Below are 21,236 nucleotides of genomic sequence, written 5' to 3'. Positions count from 1 at the left end.
TTATTTAAAAACTAAGTGGATAAATGTGTAAGTTTTGTTTCCTTATTGTAGGATAACCCCACGGTAGTAGTTGAAGATCTCAGGCTTTGCACAGTAAAGCATTGTGAAGACATAGAAAGACGGTTCTGCTTTGAGGTAGTCTCTCCAACAAAGTAAGTTGTTCTGTAGGATTTCAAAATTGCTTTTATTTTCTGTAGTAGGTCTTAAAAAACTTTCCAGAATAGAGAAATTTGTGTTTGATTCATGAGTGTGTTGAATAAAAAAAATAAGTTTTAAAAATAAGTGTCAATAATTAATGATTACAGATATTACAAGCAGATACTTATGTAACTCTCCCTTTATTTCATATTCCTTGAAATCTGTAAAGATTATTTATGTGCCCATAATAAAAAATTTTCAGCTGTTATGATAATAAGATACAATCACATATCAACCATCATTTCATACTGTCTCCAATTTAAAAAATGAGTGTTAAGATTATGCTAAATTTAGAAGTTTATTTACTTTGATTTAATGTGCAGTGATGAATGATTTGTTTTCAAGAGATAATTCATTTCATTGGTACTTTGAATTCTTTTAAAGGTACTTAGTCCTAAAGATATATAAAATAAAACCTTTCAACAGAAATTATTTTTTGCTAGATAAATTATTAAATAGCGAAGTGGACAAAAAGTAAAGCTATATGTTTCCTTTGTTTTTCCTTTTCTTTTTTTTGGTTAATTTAGTGTCTGAAAAAACAATATTTTATTTTCTTTAAGGAGTTGTATGCTCCAGGCAGATTCTGAAAAGCTGCGCCAGGCATGGATTAAGGCTGTTCAGACCAGTATTGCAACTGCTTATAGAGAAAAGGGTGATGAATCAGAGGTTAGTAGAAGTGTTATTTTGTCTAAAAGCTTTACATTTTAGTTTCACCTTTATATTAATTATAACATCCTTTTTTATGGAGGATGATTTTATGTAATTTAAGTAATTTTTTAAAAATCTAGATTCAATGTCTTTTATTTCTCTTTTTTCATTATCACTCTTTTATTTATTTATTTTTGTTTTAATTAGTTACACATGACAGTACAATGACCCTGACATATCATTCATTTCAATCAGATGGAATATAATATCTTATTTTTCTGAGTATACAGGTTGCAGAATCACAGTGGTCATGCATTCACATATATACACACAGTAATAATAATGTCTGTTTCATTCTACTATCCTTTCTATCTCCCCAACCCCTTCCCTCCCCTCCCATCACTTCTCTCTACCTAATTAATCTAGGGTAACACTATTCTTTTTTTTTTTCTCAAATCTTCATTCATGTATTTTGTGTAACAATGAAGGTCTCCTTCCACCATCCATCTTTTATTTCTCTTGATTTTATGTATCATTTTATTTTGATATTTGAATATATCTTTGTTTTAATATTTGAATATATGTTCCAGGTTGGAATAAGGCATTCTAATATCTTGGTTTTTCCCCAAAATATTTTACAATTTTAATTAATAATAAAATATAATAATTATCACGAAAGGTTTTTAAGGTTAAAACTGAGTAAAAGCATAAAAGGAAAATGAATCATTGTCTCTTTGTTGAAGGCTCTTTGGGAAAGATAAACTGAATATACAGTTGTGGGCTATACTCTGGCTTCAGTTTCCCAAAGAATCTGCAAACTCTTTTGGGCAAGGCCACGCACGAGTAAATCTTGAAAAATGAACTCATTGCCATTGGGTCATCTGGCAGGACACAGGCATAGAGGTGGTGATAGACAACCGTTAGAAATATGGTTAGGGAAAGGGAGGGAGTACTCTCCAAGTTATATTTCAGAGCTCATTATAATCAATTTGTGACTCCCAAGAGTAGATCAAAGCAGATATCTTCCCGAGCAGGAAATGGGGGAATTCACTTGATCTAAACGTTAAGACAGAGTAGGAATTTCAATAGCCTAGTTCACCTGGCCATGGTAGGATACAACTGATGGGAATATAGCAGAGACTTGTTGGTGAAGTTCACCCTCAGTATGAGATTTAGTCTGTCACCTGAATCATACTTCTTTAGTTTGGATGAATGCCCCTTAAGCCTTGCAGCATACCTGTTAGTCTGGGATTTTCTTATACAACCATTTCTGTTGTCTTTTTTTTTTTTTTTCTTCCATATTCCATTTCTTTCTCTTTTTTGACTTAAGAAAAACTTCATACTTTCTCAAGTATTTCCTGAAAGTGAGGCACTTGTGACTCTATGCATGCATGATAATGTCTTTATTCTGTCTTCAGGTTTGTTTGATAGTTTGGGTATGGAATTTTTAGGTTGAAAATAATAGCATTGTATTTTTGTTTGTTTTGTTAAAGGAAAAAAAAAAAAGAGAAAAAATAAAAAAAGTTCCCAGTGTTGCCATTAGAGTTTTTTGTTTTATTTATTTTTTTATGTTTTTATTTTTGTAGAGCTTTTCTTATTACTGATATTTTGCATTTTTCCTCTTCAATTTCTCTGTTTTCTCTCTCTGGAATTTATGGGCTGGTATTGTGATTTTGTTGTAGTGTGTGTGTGTGTGTGTGTGTGTGTGTGTGTGTGTGTGCTTTCTTTGTTTCATTTTTCTGGGAAATCTCAATTAATCTTATTAACCTGTTGAATATTTCCATGCTCCTAGCATATATTTAATTTCCAAGAGTTCTTATTTGTTCACTGAATGTTTTTAAAAATAGACCTGTTCTTTAGATATGGATGCAGTGTTAAAGCTGTAGTTGTTAGCCTTCACTGTACACTGTGAATAACTTGGGGAGCTTTAAAAATTTTTCAGTGCTTTGGTATATCCCAGAACAATTTAATGAAATGGGACTCAGGCATCAATATTTTGAAAAGCTTCCAAGGTGATTTCCATGAGCAGCCAAGATAGAGAACCATTGTGTTGGATGTTTTCCTTGACTGTGGTAATTTGCTCATGATGATAAGTTAGGACTGCATATTTCTTAGAACTTCTGAACACATAGATAGATAGCACTTTGTTGACTGAAAGCATGTCCTAAGTGTAAAATGTTTGTTAAGCAACAATCATAGTCAGGATCTTTGGAGTCTTTTTGCCTGGTATGGTTTTCCATAGAAAATTCCCAGATCTCCCACATAGAGGTAAGGGATTGGGTATCTCAACATTCAGTATGTAAATATATACTAGTTCCCTACCTTTCATCTTTCAGGTGAACTCCGTTTGGAGACTGTTTTACTCCTATGACTAAGCTTTTGGTCATTTGTGTTTATGTATAGAGGGTAGTCCATTAATGGCATAGGATTAGGTAGGGGACCCTGAGATCTGTTTCTTAAACAATCATCCCTTCAACTTTCATGGGTGGACATCACGTTCAGTGCTATATTCTTTGAGGTGGCTTGCCCAGTTATGCTGTATTACGGTACTTAGCTTCTCTAATGTGGTATAAAAAACATTAGCATATAGACAAAAATTAGGAAAGGAACCAACAAGATTTCTGCATTATAAGACTGACATCCTTTTCCTGTATGATTATTGCTTATAATATTTTTCAGACTTCTCAGAATATTATCAGACATGTTCTGATAAAACAGATCGATCGATCTATCTATCTATCTATCTATCTATCTATCTGAGTGATACTGGCTATTGAACCAAGGGGCACTCAACCACTGAGCTACATCCCCAGCCCTTGTTTTATTTTTTATTTTGAGACAGGGTCTTTCTAAGTTGCTGAGTCTGGCCTTTAACTTGGGATCCTCCTGCCTTAGCCTCCTAAGTTGCTGAAATGTGCCTCTACGTCCAGCTATATTTTAAAACTTTGAAATAATCTCAAATTTACATACAAGTTCTTAGTACACTACAGATAACCTTTCCCTTCTCAATCCCTTGAGAATAGGTTGCCAACATGATGCCTCATCACTCTTCATAACTTTAATGAGTACTCTCACAACCCAAGATATCTCCTGCATAATCATGGTATAGCTATCCAAGTTAAGACATGAGCCTTGATACATTATTTCTATTTAATTCTCAAATATCATTCAGATTTAAACAGTTGTCCCAATAATGTTCTTTATAGCGAAAAGATTCACTGCAGAAACTCAGTAGTTTTAGTTGTCATGTCTCTTAGACCCCTTCTTTAGTCAGGAAAAGTTCTTCAGTGTTAACTTGAACTTCCTCCTTCCCCTTCCTCCTCCTCCTCCTCTCTCTGTCTGTCTCTCACTCACTCTCTTTTTCAGTACTGGTGTTGAACCCATGGTGTAACACATGGTAGGCAAGTATTCTACCATTGAGCTTCATTCCCAGCCCAATTTGATCTCCTTCTTTTTTTTTTTTTTTTTTTTTAATATTTTTTAGTTGTCGATGGACTTTATTTTATTTATTTATATGTGGTGCTGAGAATTGAACCCAGTTCCTCACACATGCTAGGCAACACTCTTCACTGAACTACAACCCTAGACCCCAATTTGACCTTCTTGACCTTTTAGTTTTGAAAATTACAGACTAGTTATTTTGTAGAATGTTTCATTTAGATTTATCTGATTTTTACTTGTGAGGTTATGCAACTTAAGCAGGTACATTATATAAATGATACTGTGTGCCAGGCATGGTGGCACAAGCCTATAATCCCAGGAACTGGGAAGGCTGAGGCAGGAGGAGTCCAAATCCAAGTATAGCCTGAGCCACTTAGTGAGATTCTGTCTCAAACAGATTTGCGGATGTAACTAAGCAGTAAAGTGCCCCTGGGTTTAATCCCCATACTACAAGAAAAGTTCTTCAGTGTTAACTTGAACTTCCTCTTTCCTCCTCCTCCTCCTCTTCCTCCTCCTCCTCTCTCTCGTCTCTCACTCACTCTCTTTTTTAGTACTGGGTGAAAAACTACTATGTTCTTACTGTATCCTTTCAAATGGCACATGATTTTAAAAAAATTATAGAGGGACAGAATGCCTTTATTTTATTTGTTTATTTTTATGTGGTGCTGAGGATCGAACTCGCTGCCTCATGCATGCTAGGCAAGCACTCTGCCACTGAGCTACAGCCATAGCCCACATGATTTTGATTTGTCTCATTACTGGTAAGGTCAACTTTGATAAAGGTATTATCTTACTAGGCTTCTTTAGTCTAAGATCATTCTTTTTAACTTTGATAGATAATACATATTTTGTTGGGGAGGAACTTCAAGATTATAAATATTTCTTTATTCAGCTTTAATTTATGTCAAAATTTAATTATTTTAGTATGTATTCCTGTTTTATTCAATGTGATATTATTCATTACTATCATTACTTATTTTGCCCATATTGACCCAAATTTGAAGTCTTCTGTATTCTTTTTAAAGATATTTATTTTTTGGTTATAGTTGGACACAATATCTTTATTTAATTTACTTATTTATGTGTGGTGCTGAGGATCTAACCCAGGGCCTCGCATGTGCTAGGTGAGTGCTCTACCACTGAGCCACAACCCCAGCCCTGGAGTCTTCTGTATTCTTTTGATTTGTCTCTGTTGCTCATTGAGTACTTCTTCCTAGCATGACAAAATGCTCCAAGCTCATCTTCTCATACTTTCTCTGCACCAGCCTGAAATTGATTGCAAAAATATAGTTCTTTTTGGTGGAGAATGATATTTAGAAGCCAAGAATTTGTGTGCATATACCTACATTTACATCTAGGTTTCTTTATTTATATTGAAAACCATTAGGGTGTCTATTGGTACCTCCAGTTCTCATTTACTATAACAGGATTTGTTCTAGCTTTCTCCTTTTCCAAATAAATAGTGCTTTTCTTAGCAGTGAGAAATATGGCTCCCATTTATGTTTATTTCTATGTATGCAATTTGGTTAATCCCCTGGTGCATAAGCAATATTCTCTCAGCTGCCATCTGCCCCTAGACGTATCCTCTCAGCCCTGCTCTGATGCTCTTTTACCCTTCTCAGGTTCTGACACCTCAGTAAGGTGATATGCCTTAGATACCATCCTCGTCCTTGTCAGGTCCTATCTTCCTTGCAGGATTGCCTCCCTGTGCAGACATCCTGCTTACCCAGAGTTGTGCTGTTACGTAGATTGTCCCATGCTGATTGACTCATGCAGCTCAGTCATCTCTGAAATACAATATCTCTACACTTACCTTGTTCAGCCCTTCCAAATGGCTATGGAACTGAGTTTCAGGAAGGACAAAATAAGAACCAAATTTGCATGTTTTGAAGGCTGTAGTTAGGGGTTTTGTCATTCCTGTACTAACATATTGTTTTGTTAATGTTGACTGTTTTTAAATCGGGAAACCTTTTGTATAGACCCTATCTTTAATTGCTTAGAACCTGTGAACCCCATCTTTGTGTATGGTCATTTTTTTTTTACTTATATAAAAAATTGCTTATTAAATACTATTATATTTTGGTGTCAGTTTTGCTGTGCACTTAACAAGGTAACTTTTTGCTTAGCAACCTGGTTCACATAATATCTCTTGAAAATTTTAATCATTTTTTAAATTTGAGTCACTTTGTAATCATAATTATGTGATCAATCTGTTCTTCAGTACTTAACTATATAAGAACATACATTGTCTAATTATTCACTGTAGTGATTAATTTGCTTATAGTTAATTGAATACCTTGGAAGAGTGTGGCGTAACATAATATTTTATCTTGCGTTTTAGTAGTCTTATGTCTTTGTTTAGTAGTCTTTGTCTTGTATCCTGCATGTTAATTTAGTGCTCCCCTTTTTTTTTGCTTTCATGCCTTGTACATATGTTTATTGTGTCCGTCATCATATATGATTTTAAATGTTTCTGTTCTTCCTCACTAGATTGAAAGTCCATTGATAGAGGAGCGTGTATCTTTTCACCCCTCAGTCTCTGGGGCCTAGAAGAGTGCTTGGCTTATATCCAGCATAGACCTTTAAAACTTAGGGACTGGAAGCTTTTGTTTGGAGCATATAGCATGCAACATAATGGTGCCATCTTTTTTCTTTTTAATTAAAAAACAAATAATTCTTAATTCTTGTAGAAGCTGGATAAGAAATCATCTCCATCAACAGGAAGCCTAGATTCTGGAAATGAGTCAAAAGAGAAATTATTGAAAGGAGAAAGTGCACTGCAGCGGGTCCAGTGTATCCCTGGAAATGCCAGCTGTTGCGACTGTGGTCTGGCAGATCCACGGTGGGCCAGCATCAACTTGGGCATCACCTTGTGTATCGAGTGCTCTGGAATTCATCGGTGGGTTGTCTGTCCAGAGTGAGAGACTTCTTTTGGATGAACACATTGTAAAAAAAAAAAAAAAAGAAAAGAAAAAAAAAAGTTAATTGTGTTCCATTTGTGAGAAGATTTTTTCCATTTCTCTAATTCACTACTGGTTTGTATTTTTGTACCATTTATCTGTAAAGCAGATAAAATTCTGGTTTGTGTGAAGTGCTTTTGAGGACTTTAGTTCACCATTCATTACTAACCAGGAGATCAATCCCTGTTTGCATGTGTTTTGAAGACTGTAGTTAGGGGTTTTGCAATTCGAAAAGAGAAAAAGTGTTTTCATAAATATGTGAGTAGAGACTTGATAGTTTTACATTAATAATGCAGTCTTTTTTTTTTTCCCCTAATATAGGAGTCTTGGGGTTCATTTTTCAAAAGTACGATCTTTAACTTTAGATACCTGGGAGCCTGAACTTTTAAAGGTAAAATGAATATTTGCGTGAAAATATTTATTTTCACATAAAAGTGATGATTTCAGAATCTTGGTTTAAAAATCTATGAGTTACTGTTGTTATGAATGAACTAACTTGTACTACACTACATATGAGGTTATTTTGGAAAATCTGGTGTTTTTATATTAAATTTTTGAAATTGTTAAGTGTATGTAGAACTCTTAAATCTTTAGTCAGTTTACTCTTACAAAACCAGTGTTTCTATATTTTTATGGTTTTTCAAAAAAATACTTTAATAAATTTCATAAATATGCAAGATTTGATAGTTTTATATTAATAATGCGGTCTTTTTTTGTGTGCCACAATTTTAACCTTTTATAATCAAATTCCTATTAAAATATAATAGATAAAATCCACAGTGAATTATTCTATTTATTAGTGTAGGAGTCATCAAACCAAGACATTCTTTTTTGTGTCTGTGTTTCTAAGGTTCATATCTATGAAAATGTCACAGTAATTTAGATTACTACTGGGTTTCAGATAAGATTACAAAATTCCTAGCAGTTAATAGTATATACTCTTTAATTTCCATGTCTAAATTACCTTATTGTTGAAAATAGATTAAAGATTGGAGTATACATTTTTTTCTGTCTCAGAATTTTGTTTTTAATGTGTTTATCCATTGAAAACCTGGTAAATCTGTCAGTTATGTAAAGTAAGAAATTTACTTTGTGAAATTATTATGTAAACATGTAAATAAAAATGATACATTGGTTTGTAAAGTAGAGCCCTATTTAGTTAGATTCTATGAATTGTTACGAATTCAAAGGACAAGAAAGTGAAGGGTGAGGGGCAGAAATCTTATTTCTACATTTACTTTGTGTGTGATAAAAATTCAGTGGAATCAATTTAGAAAATTTAAGAAAAATTGTGTGAAACACATCCATCTGATATGTTAAAATATGGCTGAAACTTTTTGAGCAAATTAGAGTAATTACATATAAATTAAAAAGAAAATAGTCTACTTCAATTTTGAGTTGTTTAAAACTTTACTGTCTGATTATTGGCTTCTTTTTTCAATGAATTCACCAGATATTGTGCCATCCATAATGGAGGGATAGAAATCTATTAGAAGATGGGTTCCCTACTGTTGCAAAACTTAAAGTCATTTTTGGGGAAAGAATGCAAATATAAATAAAGATGTTAGATGACAGATACAAGCACCTGCCATTTAGTCCAATTTTTTAAATGAAAGCATTATTAGTATTAGAGGGTTAAATATGAGTCTGGCCCTTCTAGAAGAAAATGAAATTTTCCCCTAGACAAATGAGACAAGTTATAGAGATTCAGGTAAGTAAAATTTAAATTTAAAAGACTGTAAGTAGGACAGTAAATAGAATATTAAAAGGATTCCTGGGGAAGAAATAAAAGTCAGATGGTATTACTAAAGGGATCAGCATGCCACCATACTGAGATTACATTTGATTTGTTATTTCTTTATTCTAGAATTATAGGGTAGACATAGAAATCTTTTCCTAGGCAAATATACAGAGGAGAAAGGAACAATTAATTGGTTGCAACTTAGATAAGGCTTGTAAGCCTTTAATTATTGTTTAATTGAAATAATATGTGCTAAGCGCAATGGCACATGCCTGTAATCCCAGCCACTTAGGAGGCTGGGACAGGAAGATTTTAAGTTGGAGACTAGCCTGAGCAACTTAGCAAGATCCTCAACAAATTAGTTAGACTGTGTCTCAAAGAATAAAAAGGGCTCAGGATGTATGTAGCTTAGTGGTAGAGTGCCCCTGCATTAGATCCCCAGTACCACAAACAAACAAAACAAGTAACCCCAAAACACACATATTAAAGATAAGCTTTGAAATAACAAGCAAAAGGAAGAAAAAGTACCCAAAATGGTAATCACCTTGCCAAATAGTCTTTGTCTTTTATTGCATCCTTTTGTAGTATCTTAAAATTGCTAAAGAAAATGATAGAATAATAGCATATAAATCTAAAATTTTGAAAAATAAGAATTCCTATAATTTCTTTTTTAAAAATAGAATTTGGTGACATTAACTTATTTTTATGAGGATATTTTATAAACTTTAATTATAGTGTATGTGTGAATTTCTTTAGTGGATAGTATGAAATGTGTTCCAAATTCTTACCCAACTTTTTTTTATTTATTTTTTTATTTTATTTTATTTTTTATTTTTTTATTTATTTTTTCTTTTTTTAATTTTTTTTTATTGGTTGTTAAAAACATTATACAGCTCTTGACATATCATATTTCATACATTAGATTCAAGTTGGTTATGAACTCCCAATTTTACCCCAAATACAGATTGCAGAATCACATCGGTTACACATCCACATTTTTACATAATGCCCTATTAGTAACTGTTGTATTCTGCTACCTTTCCTATCCTCTACCATCCCCCCTCCCTCCCCTCCCATCTTCTCTCTCTACCCCATCCACTGTAATTCATATCTCTCCTTGTTTATTTTCCCATTCCCCTCACAACCTCTTATATGTAATTTTGTATAACAATGAGGGTCTCCCTCCATTACCATGCAATTTCCCTTTTCTCTCCCTTTCCATCCCACCTCATCTATCTGTTTAATGTTAATCTTTTCTTCCTGCTCTTCCTCCCTGCTCTGTTCTTAGTTGCTCTCATTATATCAATGAAGACATTTGGTATTTGTTTTTTAGGGATTGGCTAGCTTCACTAAGCATAATCTGCTCTAGTGCCATCCATTTCCCTGCAAATTCTATGATTTTGTCATTTTTTAGTGCTGCGTAATACTCCATGGTGTATAAATGCCACATTTTTTTTATCCATTCATCTATTGAAGGGCATCTGGGTTGGTTCCACAGTCTAGCAATTGTGAATTGTGCTGCTATGAACATCGATGTAGCAGTATCCCTGTAGTACGCTCTTTTAAGGTCTTCAGGGAAAAGTCCAAGAAGGGCAATAGCTGGGTCAAATGGTGGTTCCATTCCCAGCTTTCCCAGGAATCTCCATACTGCTTTCCAGATTGGCCGCACCAGTTTGCAGTCCCACCAGCAATGTACAAGAGTACCCTTTTCCCCACATCCTCTCCAGCACTTGTTGTTGTTTGACTTCATAGTGGCTGCCAATCTTACTGGAGTGAGATCTTACCCAACTTTTTTAACATCAGTTACTGAACAATATTTTCTTATCATTTTGCTATTTCTCCTTTGCCTTACATTAAATTTTTGTAAATAGGGTTGATTTCTATTCTGCTAGTTCTCATCCAATGATATATTTATTATCTTACAGTCCTAGCATGGATTTTTTTTAAAGGCTAACATATAATAGTACCTTTATTTTTAAAATGAAAAATGTGCTCTAGGTCAATAATATAAAAATATCATTTATAATGCATTCTTTATTATTCTTCATTCCTATGACAAAATCATCCATCACAGACTGGGGATGTAGCTTTGTGGTGGAGTGCTTGCCTAATATGCACAAAGCCCTGGGTTCAGTCCCCAGCACTGGAAACAGACAAACACAAAATCCCCCCAAACTAGAAGTAATAATTGCTCAAAGAAGGAAAAGCACATTTAAATTTTGTAAAGGATAGCAGGGCTTATGGAGTCAGAGGAGAGAAATTGGTTTCCCTCTCTCCCTTTTTAGTGGTACTAGGGATTGAACCCAGGGCATTACCTATGCCATGCAAATGCTCTACCACTAAGCCACATTCCCAGCCTAGGGGAGAGAAATTGAGATAAAGGGAGAAGTAATAGAAGCAAGGAGAGGATGTCATGACAGAAGAAGGACATCACAGAATAAAAAGATTCTGAAAGGGGCCCGGCATGGTGGTGCATGCCTGTAATCCCAGCGGCTCGGGAGGCTAAGGCAGGAGGATCTCAAGTTCAAAGCCAGCCTCAGCAATGGTGAGGCACTAAGCAACTCAGTGAGACTCTGTCTCTAAATAAAATACTAAATAGGGCTGGGGATGTGGCTCAGTGGTCAAGTGACCCTGAGTTCAATTCCCAGTACCCACCCCCCCGCCCCCAAAAGAAAAAAAGATTCTGAAAGGGCTCATGAGTATGGAACAGGAAAGAAAGGATAAGTTGTTTTTTTTTTTTTTTCCTGTCTGCTTAGTGCTTCCTTGCTGAGGGTGCCTTTATCAGGCTTTGCTCCCATTCTTGGGTCTAGATCATATTTTTATCTTCTTCCTGTCTCATCCCAGGCCTTTCCCCTCTTTCACCAACTCACATGTCCCAACATCTTGACTTTGTTCTCTGCAATCACTGATTGTGTCATCCTAATGTGTATGCAATATCTCTCTTACCCAGATGTGATTTTTCAGAAAAGCATTTGCATGATCTGTATCTTGGCATAGTAAGCATGTTTGGCCTGATGATCAAGCCTGGAATCGGGCACAACTAGATGCAGTATGATTCACCGAGAGGCCACAGATATGATTTGTTAGTGAGGTGAGGAAAGCTCAAACTGAATTAAAAAGGTGAATGTGCAGATACAAAGGAAAATCTAAGAGATTTTGGAACATACACCAAGGAACCAATCATTATTTGGAAGTAGAACCAAGGAGAGGGAAAAGTCCAAAAGTAATTTCAATAAAGCTGTACCTTTGATGGATTTGTCTGTTTCTAGGAAGTGGAAGGAGAAAACTGAAAAGACTAGATACTTAATCTTAAATTATTGTACTAAGACTGGCTAGTGCTAACTATAGCTAACTGTATAGGTAAGGCTTGTTGTTACACTTCTTGCCCTACTATGGACATATAGACACAGTAGTTGTGATATGTAGATAGATAGATAGACAGGTATGTGTGTGCGCGCATGTGTGTGTGGTTAGAATTTAGTAAGAGTGCTAATGTCCTAGGGAAGGTATTCTGATGAACAATGGCAAAGTAATAATATTCTCACTCCTCAGTTTATTTTTAACTGTAAATTTTGTTGAATGAATGATTGATTGCTTTAAGGACTTTTAATTTATAGTTTGCTCATTTGTTTTCCTGCTAAACAGCTTATGTGTGAATTGGGGAATGATGTTATAAATCGTGTTTATGAAGCTAATGTGGAAAAAATGGGAATAAAGAAACCACAACCAGGACAAAGGTATTGTTTCAGTTCTCTCAATGTTCTGCCCCCCAAATCAGTAATATAGCTATGATTTTATTTCACTATAGTCCACATTTAACATCAAGACAGAATGTTAAAAGTAATTGTGACAGTTCAAATGTGACTATCTCTGTTTTGGGTATATTGTATATTTTATTAAGCAGATAATCAACTGTAGTCCTTTGATGAGAAAGACTCTTAAAAATGAAATATCGAGGGCTGGGGTTGTGTTTCAGTGTTAGAGCATTCCCCTAGCAGATGTGAGGCCCTGGCTTCGATCCTCAGTACCACATAAAAATAAAAAAATAAAGGTATAAAAAATGAAATTTTGATGTAAAAATGTAAAAGCTTTTAGCTATTAAAGTGTCCAAAGTCTTGTAAGTGGCAGGCATTTGAAAAGAAATCTCCAATGACCAAGATTCTACTACCTACAATGAATACTTTTACATTGTTTGACTTGGTTCCACAAATGTTTGTTAACCACATACTTAATTCATGGTATTATGACATTGAGAAATCAAAAATGAAAAAAGGCAGCTCTGGTGTGTGTGAAATTACTCTTCCAATCCTATGTAAGGACACTATTGAAACAGTAGCCAGAAGTCAGTGTGTTAAGGCACATAATTTTTGTTGTTGATGCTGTTTTTAGTTATTAGGATTCTTTATTTTGGCATTAAAATTTTATTTGCCATAATCCTATTTTGAGATTTTTAGCTCTCTAAGTCACTGTCAATTAAATCAGAATCTTAATATTCGCTAAAGCATGACTGAGTTAGTTTAAGCCTTGAAATATCCTATTTCAACCAAAAACGAAAGCATTTTAGAAGGACATGTGTAAGAAAAACTGTAGAATAGATTTGCTATTTTATGATTGTATCATAAATCAGAAGTTTAAATTGTGACATCTTTTTCCCCTATAAATTAGGATTGCTAAATTGTTTTAAAGTAGTTATTTTTTTTAAATTATGACCATCAATAGTAGTGATAGTTGAGTATGTCAGTAAAAATGAAATAAATTTCTATAGTTTTCCTAATTTTTTTATTCTGCAAATAGAATGAGTGCATATATAGAAATAAATGTACACAATATTAAGAAAATAAAACAATGTAACATTAATACTTCCGATTTTTCAGTTAGGTTATTATTTTTCATTTGACTATGAAGTCAGTTCATTAAATATTTGGAAGGGAAACATGCTATATAATGTCACAGGTTCAGTTTTTATTAATATTTCATTCATTGAAAATACTTAGCTATGCTAAGGGATCATGACATTTTTATGTATACCAGACAGGAGAAAGAGGCATATATCAGAGCAAAGTATGTGGAAAGGAAATTTGTGGATAAATATTCTATATCATCATCACCTCCTGAGCAGGAAAAAAAGATTGTCTCCAAAGGTTGTGAAGAAAAGAGGCTGAGCATTTCTAAACTTGGGCCTGCTGACCAAGTCAGAGCATCTACCCAAAGTTCAGGTATTACAACTCCCTTGTTGTGAATATAAAAATTTTCTTGAGTGAAGTCAGTGATCTCTGAATTAATAGTCATTGTAGGTATCTTAAATGCTTTAAACCTATTTTTTTCCCTACATATTCAAAGGAAAAACTGGATTTCTATGTCTTTCAAACAGTTAAATTTAAATAATGCCAAGATAATTCACATTTCTAGGTAATGTGTATATTCTAAGGAATAAAACTGCTTAAAATACAAGGGGAGAGGGGAATTATAAATCTATCATGCCAAAAGCCCTAAGTATCTGATTAACTACCTGATTTCCTTCCTATTTTTTCCTCCTAAATTTTTCCCAGTAACGTGTTCTCCTGCCCTTTTCCCTTCTTATGGCCTGCTTTGTGCTTTGCTAACTTGCATGTCCCCAGTGGTTGCTGTAAATAGCGACGAGGCCAGGCGGGAGTCTCTGTTCTGTCCTGATGAGCTAGATTCACTCTTCTCCTACTTTGATACTTCTTCAAAACTGCGTAGTAGTAAGTACTGCTCTTGGGGAGCATTCCAAGTCTGTGCAGTGGTCATTGTGCGGTGTGGCCATTTCTCTAGATGTTACCCATTGTCTCAGAATTACACATTACTTTTAGTCATGCAATAAATTAAGCTCTTTACTACTCCTAACAATTTATGGGGAATGAGATGTCAAAACTCTGAAAATAAGTTTATTTTCAGGCTTTGTGATTGACTTATATTACAATAAGCTAAGTGTTCAGATGGATTAAAATTGTACTAAATGTATTTTACTAGTGGTGACTGAGTTCATGTTGACATGTAAGAGCTCATTTTAAAACCTTGTTGGTTGCGGGAGTTTGCTATCTAAATGATGTGAACTTTAATCACTAGCTGATTTTTCTTTAAAACAGTCAAAAGTAATGACAGTGGGATCCAGCAGAGCTCTGATGATGGGAGAGAATCTCTGCCCTCCATGGTGTCAGCCAGTAGTTTATATGAGCCTGGTGAGTTTTGATGGAATTTGGTGTTAATTGGTCTAGTTTGCATTTGGTAAGTGCCTCCTCTTGATTAAATAGTTTATAAAGAAGTGGTTAGTCATTCAGAAGGTAGTAAGTGAGGAATAAAACTGTTAAACAAGAAAGCAACTATTTCTCTTCATATTTGAAAATTCTCTCTGAGTGGTATAGTCTTCCAGGTCTCATGATGTATTCTCAGAATGCCTTCCCAATTGCTAAGGAAAATTTTTAACCCACAAGCACTGTGTATCTTTATCTTTCCCCCTGGCTATCTTTTCTTAACAGATGAAGGAGATCAGCAATGACTTCTCCATTAAGTTTTTCCTCTGACCAATGCTTTCTTCTGTCTTTATTCTCTCTCCTGTGAGTTCAGTGATTTTGATCTTGTGGAATTCTCAGGAGAGAAAGCATTCTTCATATGATTTGAACTGATTATAGTGCAAATTGTGATGGTACTGGATTATCTAGAAATGAAATGAGATTTATCTAGTGTTGAAATTCTTTAGGGATTCTTGCTGCTTCCTGAATCCATGCTTATTGAAAATGTAGCCAAGGTTAACAGAGTAATTAGCCTATCTGTTGGGTTCCCACAAGACCACAAAAGCCTAGCATACCAGTTGATGTTTTTATGAGAGAAGGTTGAATGTTCAATGATTAGTCTATAGGAAATAAGAATTTATGTGAAAATCTGCCATAAGCTCATTGTGATAGATTAATGGTTTCTTATGTCACAATCTTCACATTGTGGTAAGCGGAAGAGTTCACTTTTTAAAAAAAATTGTGGTAAAATGCACACAACATAAAATTAGCCATGTCAACTAATTTTTAAATCTATAATCCAATGCATTCACTTTGTGCCACCATTGCCACCATTCATCCACAAAACTCTTTTTTCATTTTGTAAATCTGAAACACTATACCTGTTAAACAATTCATCCCTTTCTTGCCAAGAATTCATTTTTAATAATGTATTTGTGTTTGCTTTTCAGAAGGAGAAAGGCAAGATTCTTCCGTGTTTCTCGACTCTAAACATCTTAATCCAGGACTTCAGCTTTACAGGGCTTCATATGAAAAAAACCTTCCTAAAATGGCTGAGGCTTTGGCTCATGGTGCCGATGTGAATTGGGCTAACTCAGAGGAAAACAAAGCAACACCACTTATTCAGGCTGTATTAGGGGTATGAATTTATACATTGAGGTTTTCATTGATAGTAAAATATAAAATAGTATAAGTTTTGAACTTGGCTTTTTGAACTGGCTTTGTGTGTGTGTGTATTTTTAATTTTTTGTTTTAAGAGATGGCTTAGAAAATAAACCTTTGTGGACTGGGGTTGTGGCTCAGTAGTAGAGCACTTCCCTACCATGTGAGAAGCACTGGGTTTGCTCCTTAGCGCCACATATAAATAAATAAAAATAAAAGCCCATCAACAACTAAACAAAATTAAAAAAAAAAAAAAAAAAGTAGCTTGATGTTCCAAAAAGAAAATGAATCTTTGAGTACTAAATAGTGATTCCTGGGCATCAAAATTGATTATTTTAGTTGTTTTTGTTTTGTTTTGTTTTGCTTAATGGAAGAGAATTTTGATAATGAAAGTAGTCAACTATTAATAAATCCCTATTAGAAGTAGTTTTGGGGAAGAAAATAATATAAACTATCGTTTCTTTGCTTTTGCTGGGCAGTATTTTTTGTATGGGAGAATAAAATGGAAGTTCTATTTGAGTAAAGTAAATGAAACTACTTGTGGGTGGATGTGGGGAATGGCTATTGGGGATTGAACTCAGGGCTTAGCATTTGATAGGGAAGTGCTCTACCACTGAGCTGCATCCCAGACCCTTTTTATGCTATTTTGAGAGAGGGTCTTGTCAAGTTGCCCAGGATGAACTTGTCACCCTCCTGCCTCAACCTCCTTAGTACCTGGGATTACAGGCTTGCACCACCACACCTGGCATTATGTTGTTTTTAAATAGAAATGTATTACTGTTTCTTATTGTTTGCATTTGAACATCATTATCCTCTTTTTCTCTTTAAGGGCTCTTTGGTGACATGTGAGTTCCTCTTACAGAATGGTGCTAATGTGAACCAAAGAGATGTCCAAGGGCGGGGACCACTACACCATGCCACTGTCTTAGGGCACACAGGGTAACTATAGTGTTTAAATATTTAGGTAGATATTATTTGAAAAATTATTTTGAAATAATGTTTTGCTTTTTCTCAGGTTGAGATCATTAGGTTTGCAAGGAGATATATTCCTATGACTAATAATTGTTCTGTTGAAATTTGAAAGTTCCAAGTTTTTTTTTTTTAGGAAAAAAACCCAAAAACCAAAAAACAAAAAACTACAGTTAGTTTCCAGACAAGAAAATTTCAAAGCTTATGTTGATCTTAACTTGTCATTAAATAGAACAGTTTTAGTATTTAACTTCCTCGGTTCTTACAATTGTGGTGGTTTTGTTAGACAACTTAAGTCTGTGTTTGTGTATTAATGCATGTACATATACAGTATCTACATAGTGCACACACCCACAATTCTACTTTTGCAGAATTTTGTAACTTTGGAATTTTTAATTTTTATGTGGGGTAGCTAGGTAAATTATGAAGTAAATTTGTGGTTTGGGCAAATGACATTACGGCTTTTGAAACAGTGTTAAGACTCATAGGACAATAAAACCATGAAAATGTACTTTGTATTATAAAGTATGAATGAGGGAAAGATGTTGGCTTTATACCAAAACTTTGTGTCATAGGCAATTGATTTTTTAATGAACTTCTTACCATTTTATTCTAGTTATTATTTCCTAGATGGACAAGAGGCTGTTCTTTTTTTATTTTTTAAAATAACATCTTTTATTTTTATTATGACTTATTTTCTTTCCCTTTATCAGCAAGAGATTGATTAAAAAAATAAACTGAGCATGTGTATTTTAATTCATTAGCAGAAGCTTCACAAACTTAGCATTGCACAAGTGTTGATTTTTTTTAATGCTACAAAATTAGTTTCTTGTGAAGATTTTCATTATTGAAAATATCACACAATTTATAACACTTGAAAAAAATATATTCAATCCACATCAATTCTCAAATCCTCTGGCTGGAAGATATCATTATTTTGCTCAGTCTGCTATTGCTTCTAAGATAGGAAAGATCAGATAAAAAAGGTTGTATACCACAGACCAATGTGCTTGACATTGTTGGGGTTCACATTTTAAGTTACCCAGCAGCTGGATAAAATGCCATTTTGATTTTTCTTCTTATGTTGTTTCTGCTTAAATAACACCCAAAGATACAGACATGACCATGGGAAAAAGATCACTTTAGTTTGCTATCATCAAAACTACAACACGAATGAATGTGCTTGTTTTCCAGACACAGCATGAGATTATCAGTTTGAAAACTTGCTAAAATTGATACATAACATAAAAACATATCCATGAGGTGACTGATTTTGGGTTATTTTTCTGGGCCATTAGATGGTTCTTAGTCTTTTTGGGTACGTTTTATCAATAAGGCAGGCATATTGACTGTTGCATACATTTTAAAAAAGGATGAAAAATATTAAATTCACCATCTCATCTATTCCAGTCTTTACTAGATAATTAAATGCTTTAAGTAGTTAAAATTAATGTTAAACTTTAATTTGAAAGTCAGCAAGGTCTTATTTTATCAGCCTTGACCTTCCTTTATTCCCAAATAATGGCTTTGACTGACCTTTCTTGAAGTTTCTCAAAATCTGTATACTTTTAAAATGATATTCTTTAAAGATATGGGCCATAATTTATATATCCCACTGTGCACCAGATTGTGTAAGATTATATAAATGAAAATATTTCAAAATGTACATTGATCTTGGTCAATTTTTATTATGAAAATCAGTGTTCATTACATATTTGTAGAATGAATCAAGAATTTTATAATGAAATGTTTCTTTTTAAGCTTTTTATTTTTTAAGATTAATATTATTTTTATTCTTCTTGGCAATATTTCAAAAACACTGTTTCCTTAAACAGGCAGGTATGTTTATTCCTAAAGCGAGGTGCCAATCAGCATGCCACTGATGAAGAAGGGAAAGACCCTTTGAGCATAGCTGTGGATGCGGCCAATGCTGATATAGTAACTTTGTAAGTATTTCTTTTCTACTTGATTATTTCCCATGCAGTATATTACTTATACAGGGTGTTAACACTGAGATTCATGCTTTTCTGAATTTTAATTGTGGTTGGTATTTGTTCTGTACCATGTACTTCTCTCAGCATGTCAAATGCACAAACTGTTTTGGTTCTCACAACAACCCCTAGTAGTGGGGGTCAAATCCATGTCCTTTCACATGCTAGGCAGGCACTTTTCCATTGAGGTATATCGCAGCAATATTACTTTCATTATCTTTATTTTTTCCACATATTTTATTGGTACATTATACCAATAAATTTATAAATTTTATTGTACATAATGGTGGGATTTGTTGTTTCATATTTATACATGCATACAATATAACAATATAATTTGGCCAATATCACTCCCTTCCTCTTTCCCTCTCCCTCCTTTCATCCCACTCCTTGGTCCCTTTCCTTTATTCTTCTGATCTCCCTTTGATTTTTATGAGATCCCTGCCCCCTTTTCCTTTTTCCTCTCTAGATTCCACATATGAGAAAGCATGAGACTCATGATGTTCTGAGTTTGTTTGTTTAACACAATGGTCTCAATGGTTCATTTTTCTGCAAACGACATCATTTTTCTTTATGACTGAATTAAACTCCATTATTTATATATACTACATTATCTTGATCCATTAATATACTGATGAATATCTAGGCTAGTTCCATAGTTTGGCTATTGAAATTGTGCTGGTATAAACAGGGGTCTTCACATATCATCATAGCGTGCTGACTTTTAGTTCCTTAGGATAAATACCAAGGAGTGGTATAGCTGGGTCATATGGTAGTTTCATGCCTGGTCTTGTAAGAAACCTCCGTACTGATTTCCATAGTAGTTGAACTAATTTACAGTTCCACCAACAGTGTAAAATTGCTATTTTTTTTTCTCCATATCCTCTCCAGCATTTGTTATTCTTTGTATTCTTGATGACTGCCATTCTGCCTGGTGTGAGATGAAATCTCAGTGTAGTTTTGATTTGCATTTTCCAAATTGCTAATGATGTTAAACATTTTTTCATATATTTGTTGGCCATTTGTGTTTCTTCTTTTTAGAAGTGTCTGTTTAATTTACTGCCTATTTATTATTTGGGTTTTTTGTTTTTTGGTGTTTAGTTTTTTTTGAGTTCTTTATATAGTCTAGATATTAACCCTTTGTCAGAAGAGTAGTTATAGCAAAGATTTTCTTATTATCCTCATAGATAAGGATGCTAAGTTACAGATAATTTGAGAAATCAGTGAGTGATTTCTGAATTCACTTGAAACCAAGAATTTTGACTCTTAGCCACTTTTGCTACATTGCCTGATCAGTAGAAACCAAACCAGTGACTTCTTTGAAATGTTTTCTTTAACTCTCAGTATAGTACTAGGCTGGAGTTGGGATTGGTAATATAATAGGTAATTGCTGCAGCAAAATAACCGGGGGGTGACGAACGACTTGTGTTGATTGATACAGCAGGAGTGGGAGCCGTTTATTGCAGGACAGGAGCAGTATTTATACATTCCACACAGCTTATCTAATTAGCATAAACTCGATACAGCACTGAACCAATAAGAAATCTCCACACTTAATGGCTCGCTTTTGTTACTTCTCAAACCACTCCCTCTGGCATTTTGCCAGGCACCATCCAGACTTGTTTACGAACTCTAACATTCCCCTGGCTAAATGCCAGGTGTTATTTTGACTTGTTTACAGACTCTAACATTTCCCCCTTTTGTTTAATTTAAATAATGACCATAGTGGTTTTTACAGAAACACCATAAATAACCTGCTACAAACAGAAAGGGAGGATACAAAATGCCACAATACCAAGCCAATTGATGGCTCCATGCAAGAAGCCCTTGGAAAAATTATACCAGCAATGACACTGTTAGCAAAGATACCGAGTTA

At 34.2% G+C, this 21,236-nt stretch overlaps 1 protein-coding gene across 3 annotated transcripts in view; it reads left to right on the top strand.

Moving 5' to 3' along the window:
* Positions 1 to 21,236, top strand: part of Acap2 (ArfGAP with coiled-coil, ankyrin repeat and PH domains 2) — a 130,761-nt gene that overhangs the window by 94,597 nt on the left and 14,928 nt on the right. For all 3 annotated transcript variants that reach the window (XM_071615204.1, XM_027936116.3, XM_071615203.1), the window contains 10 exons: positions 52 to 152; positions 759 to 864; positions 6,978 to 7,186; positions 7,569 to 7,638; positions 12,634 to 12,725; positions 14,020 to 14,204; positions 15,096 to 15,188; positions 16,190 to 16,377; positions 17,230 to 17,339; positions 19,205 to 19,315. In XM_071615204.1, the coding sequence (XP_071471305.1) occupies positions 52 to 152; positions 759 to 864; positions 6,978 to 7,186; positions 7,569 to 7,638; positions 12,634 to 12,725; positions 14,020 to 14,204; positions 15,096 to 15,188; positions 16,190 to 16,377; positions 17,230 to 17,339; positions 19,205 to 19,315 (1,265 nt within the window). The remainder of the gene's footprint in view (positions 1 to 51; positions 153 to 758; positions 865 to 6,977; positions 7,187 to 7,568; positions 7,639 to 12,633; positions 12,726 to 14,019; positions 14,205 to 15,095; positions 15,189 to 16,189; positions 16,378 to 17,229; positions 17,340 to 19,204; positions 19,316 to 21,236) is intronic.

Source organism: Marmota flaviventris, chromosome 8 (genome assembly GCF_047511675.1).
Source record: "Marmota flaviventris isolate mMarFla1 chromosome 8, mMarFla1.hap1, whole genome shotgun sequence".
In the NCBI taxonomy this organism is placed as follows: Eukaryota; Metazoa; Chordata; class Mammalia; order Rodentia; family Sciuridae; genus Marmota; species Marmota flaviventris.
This window is presented reverse-complemented; position numbering and strand designations above follow the sequence as displayed.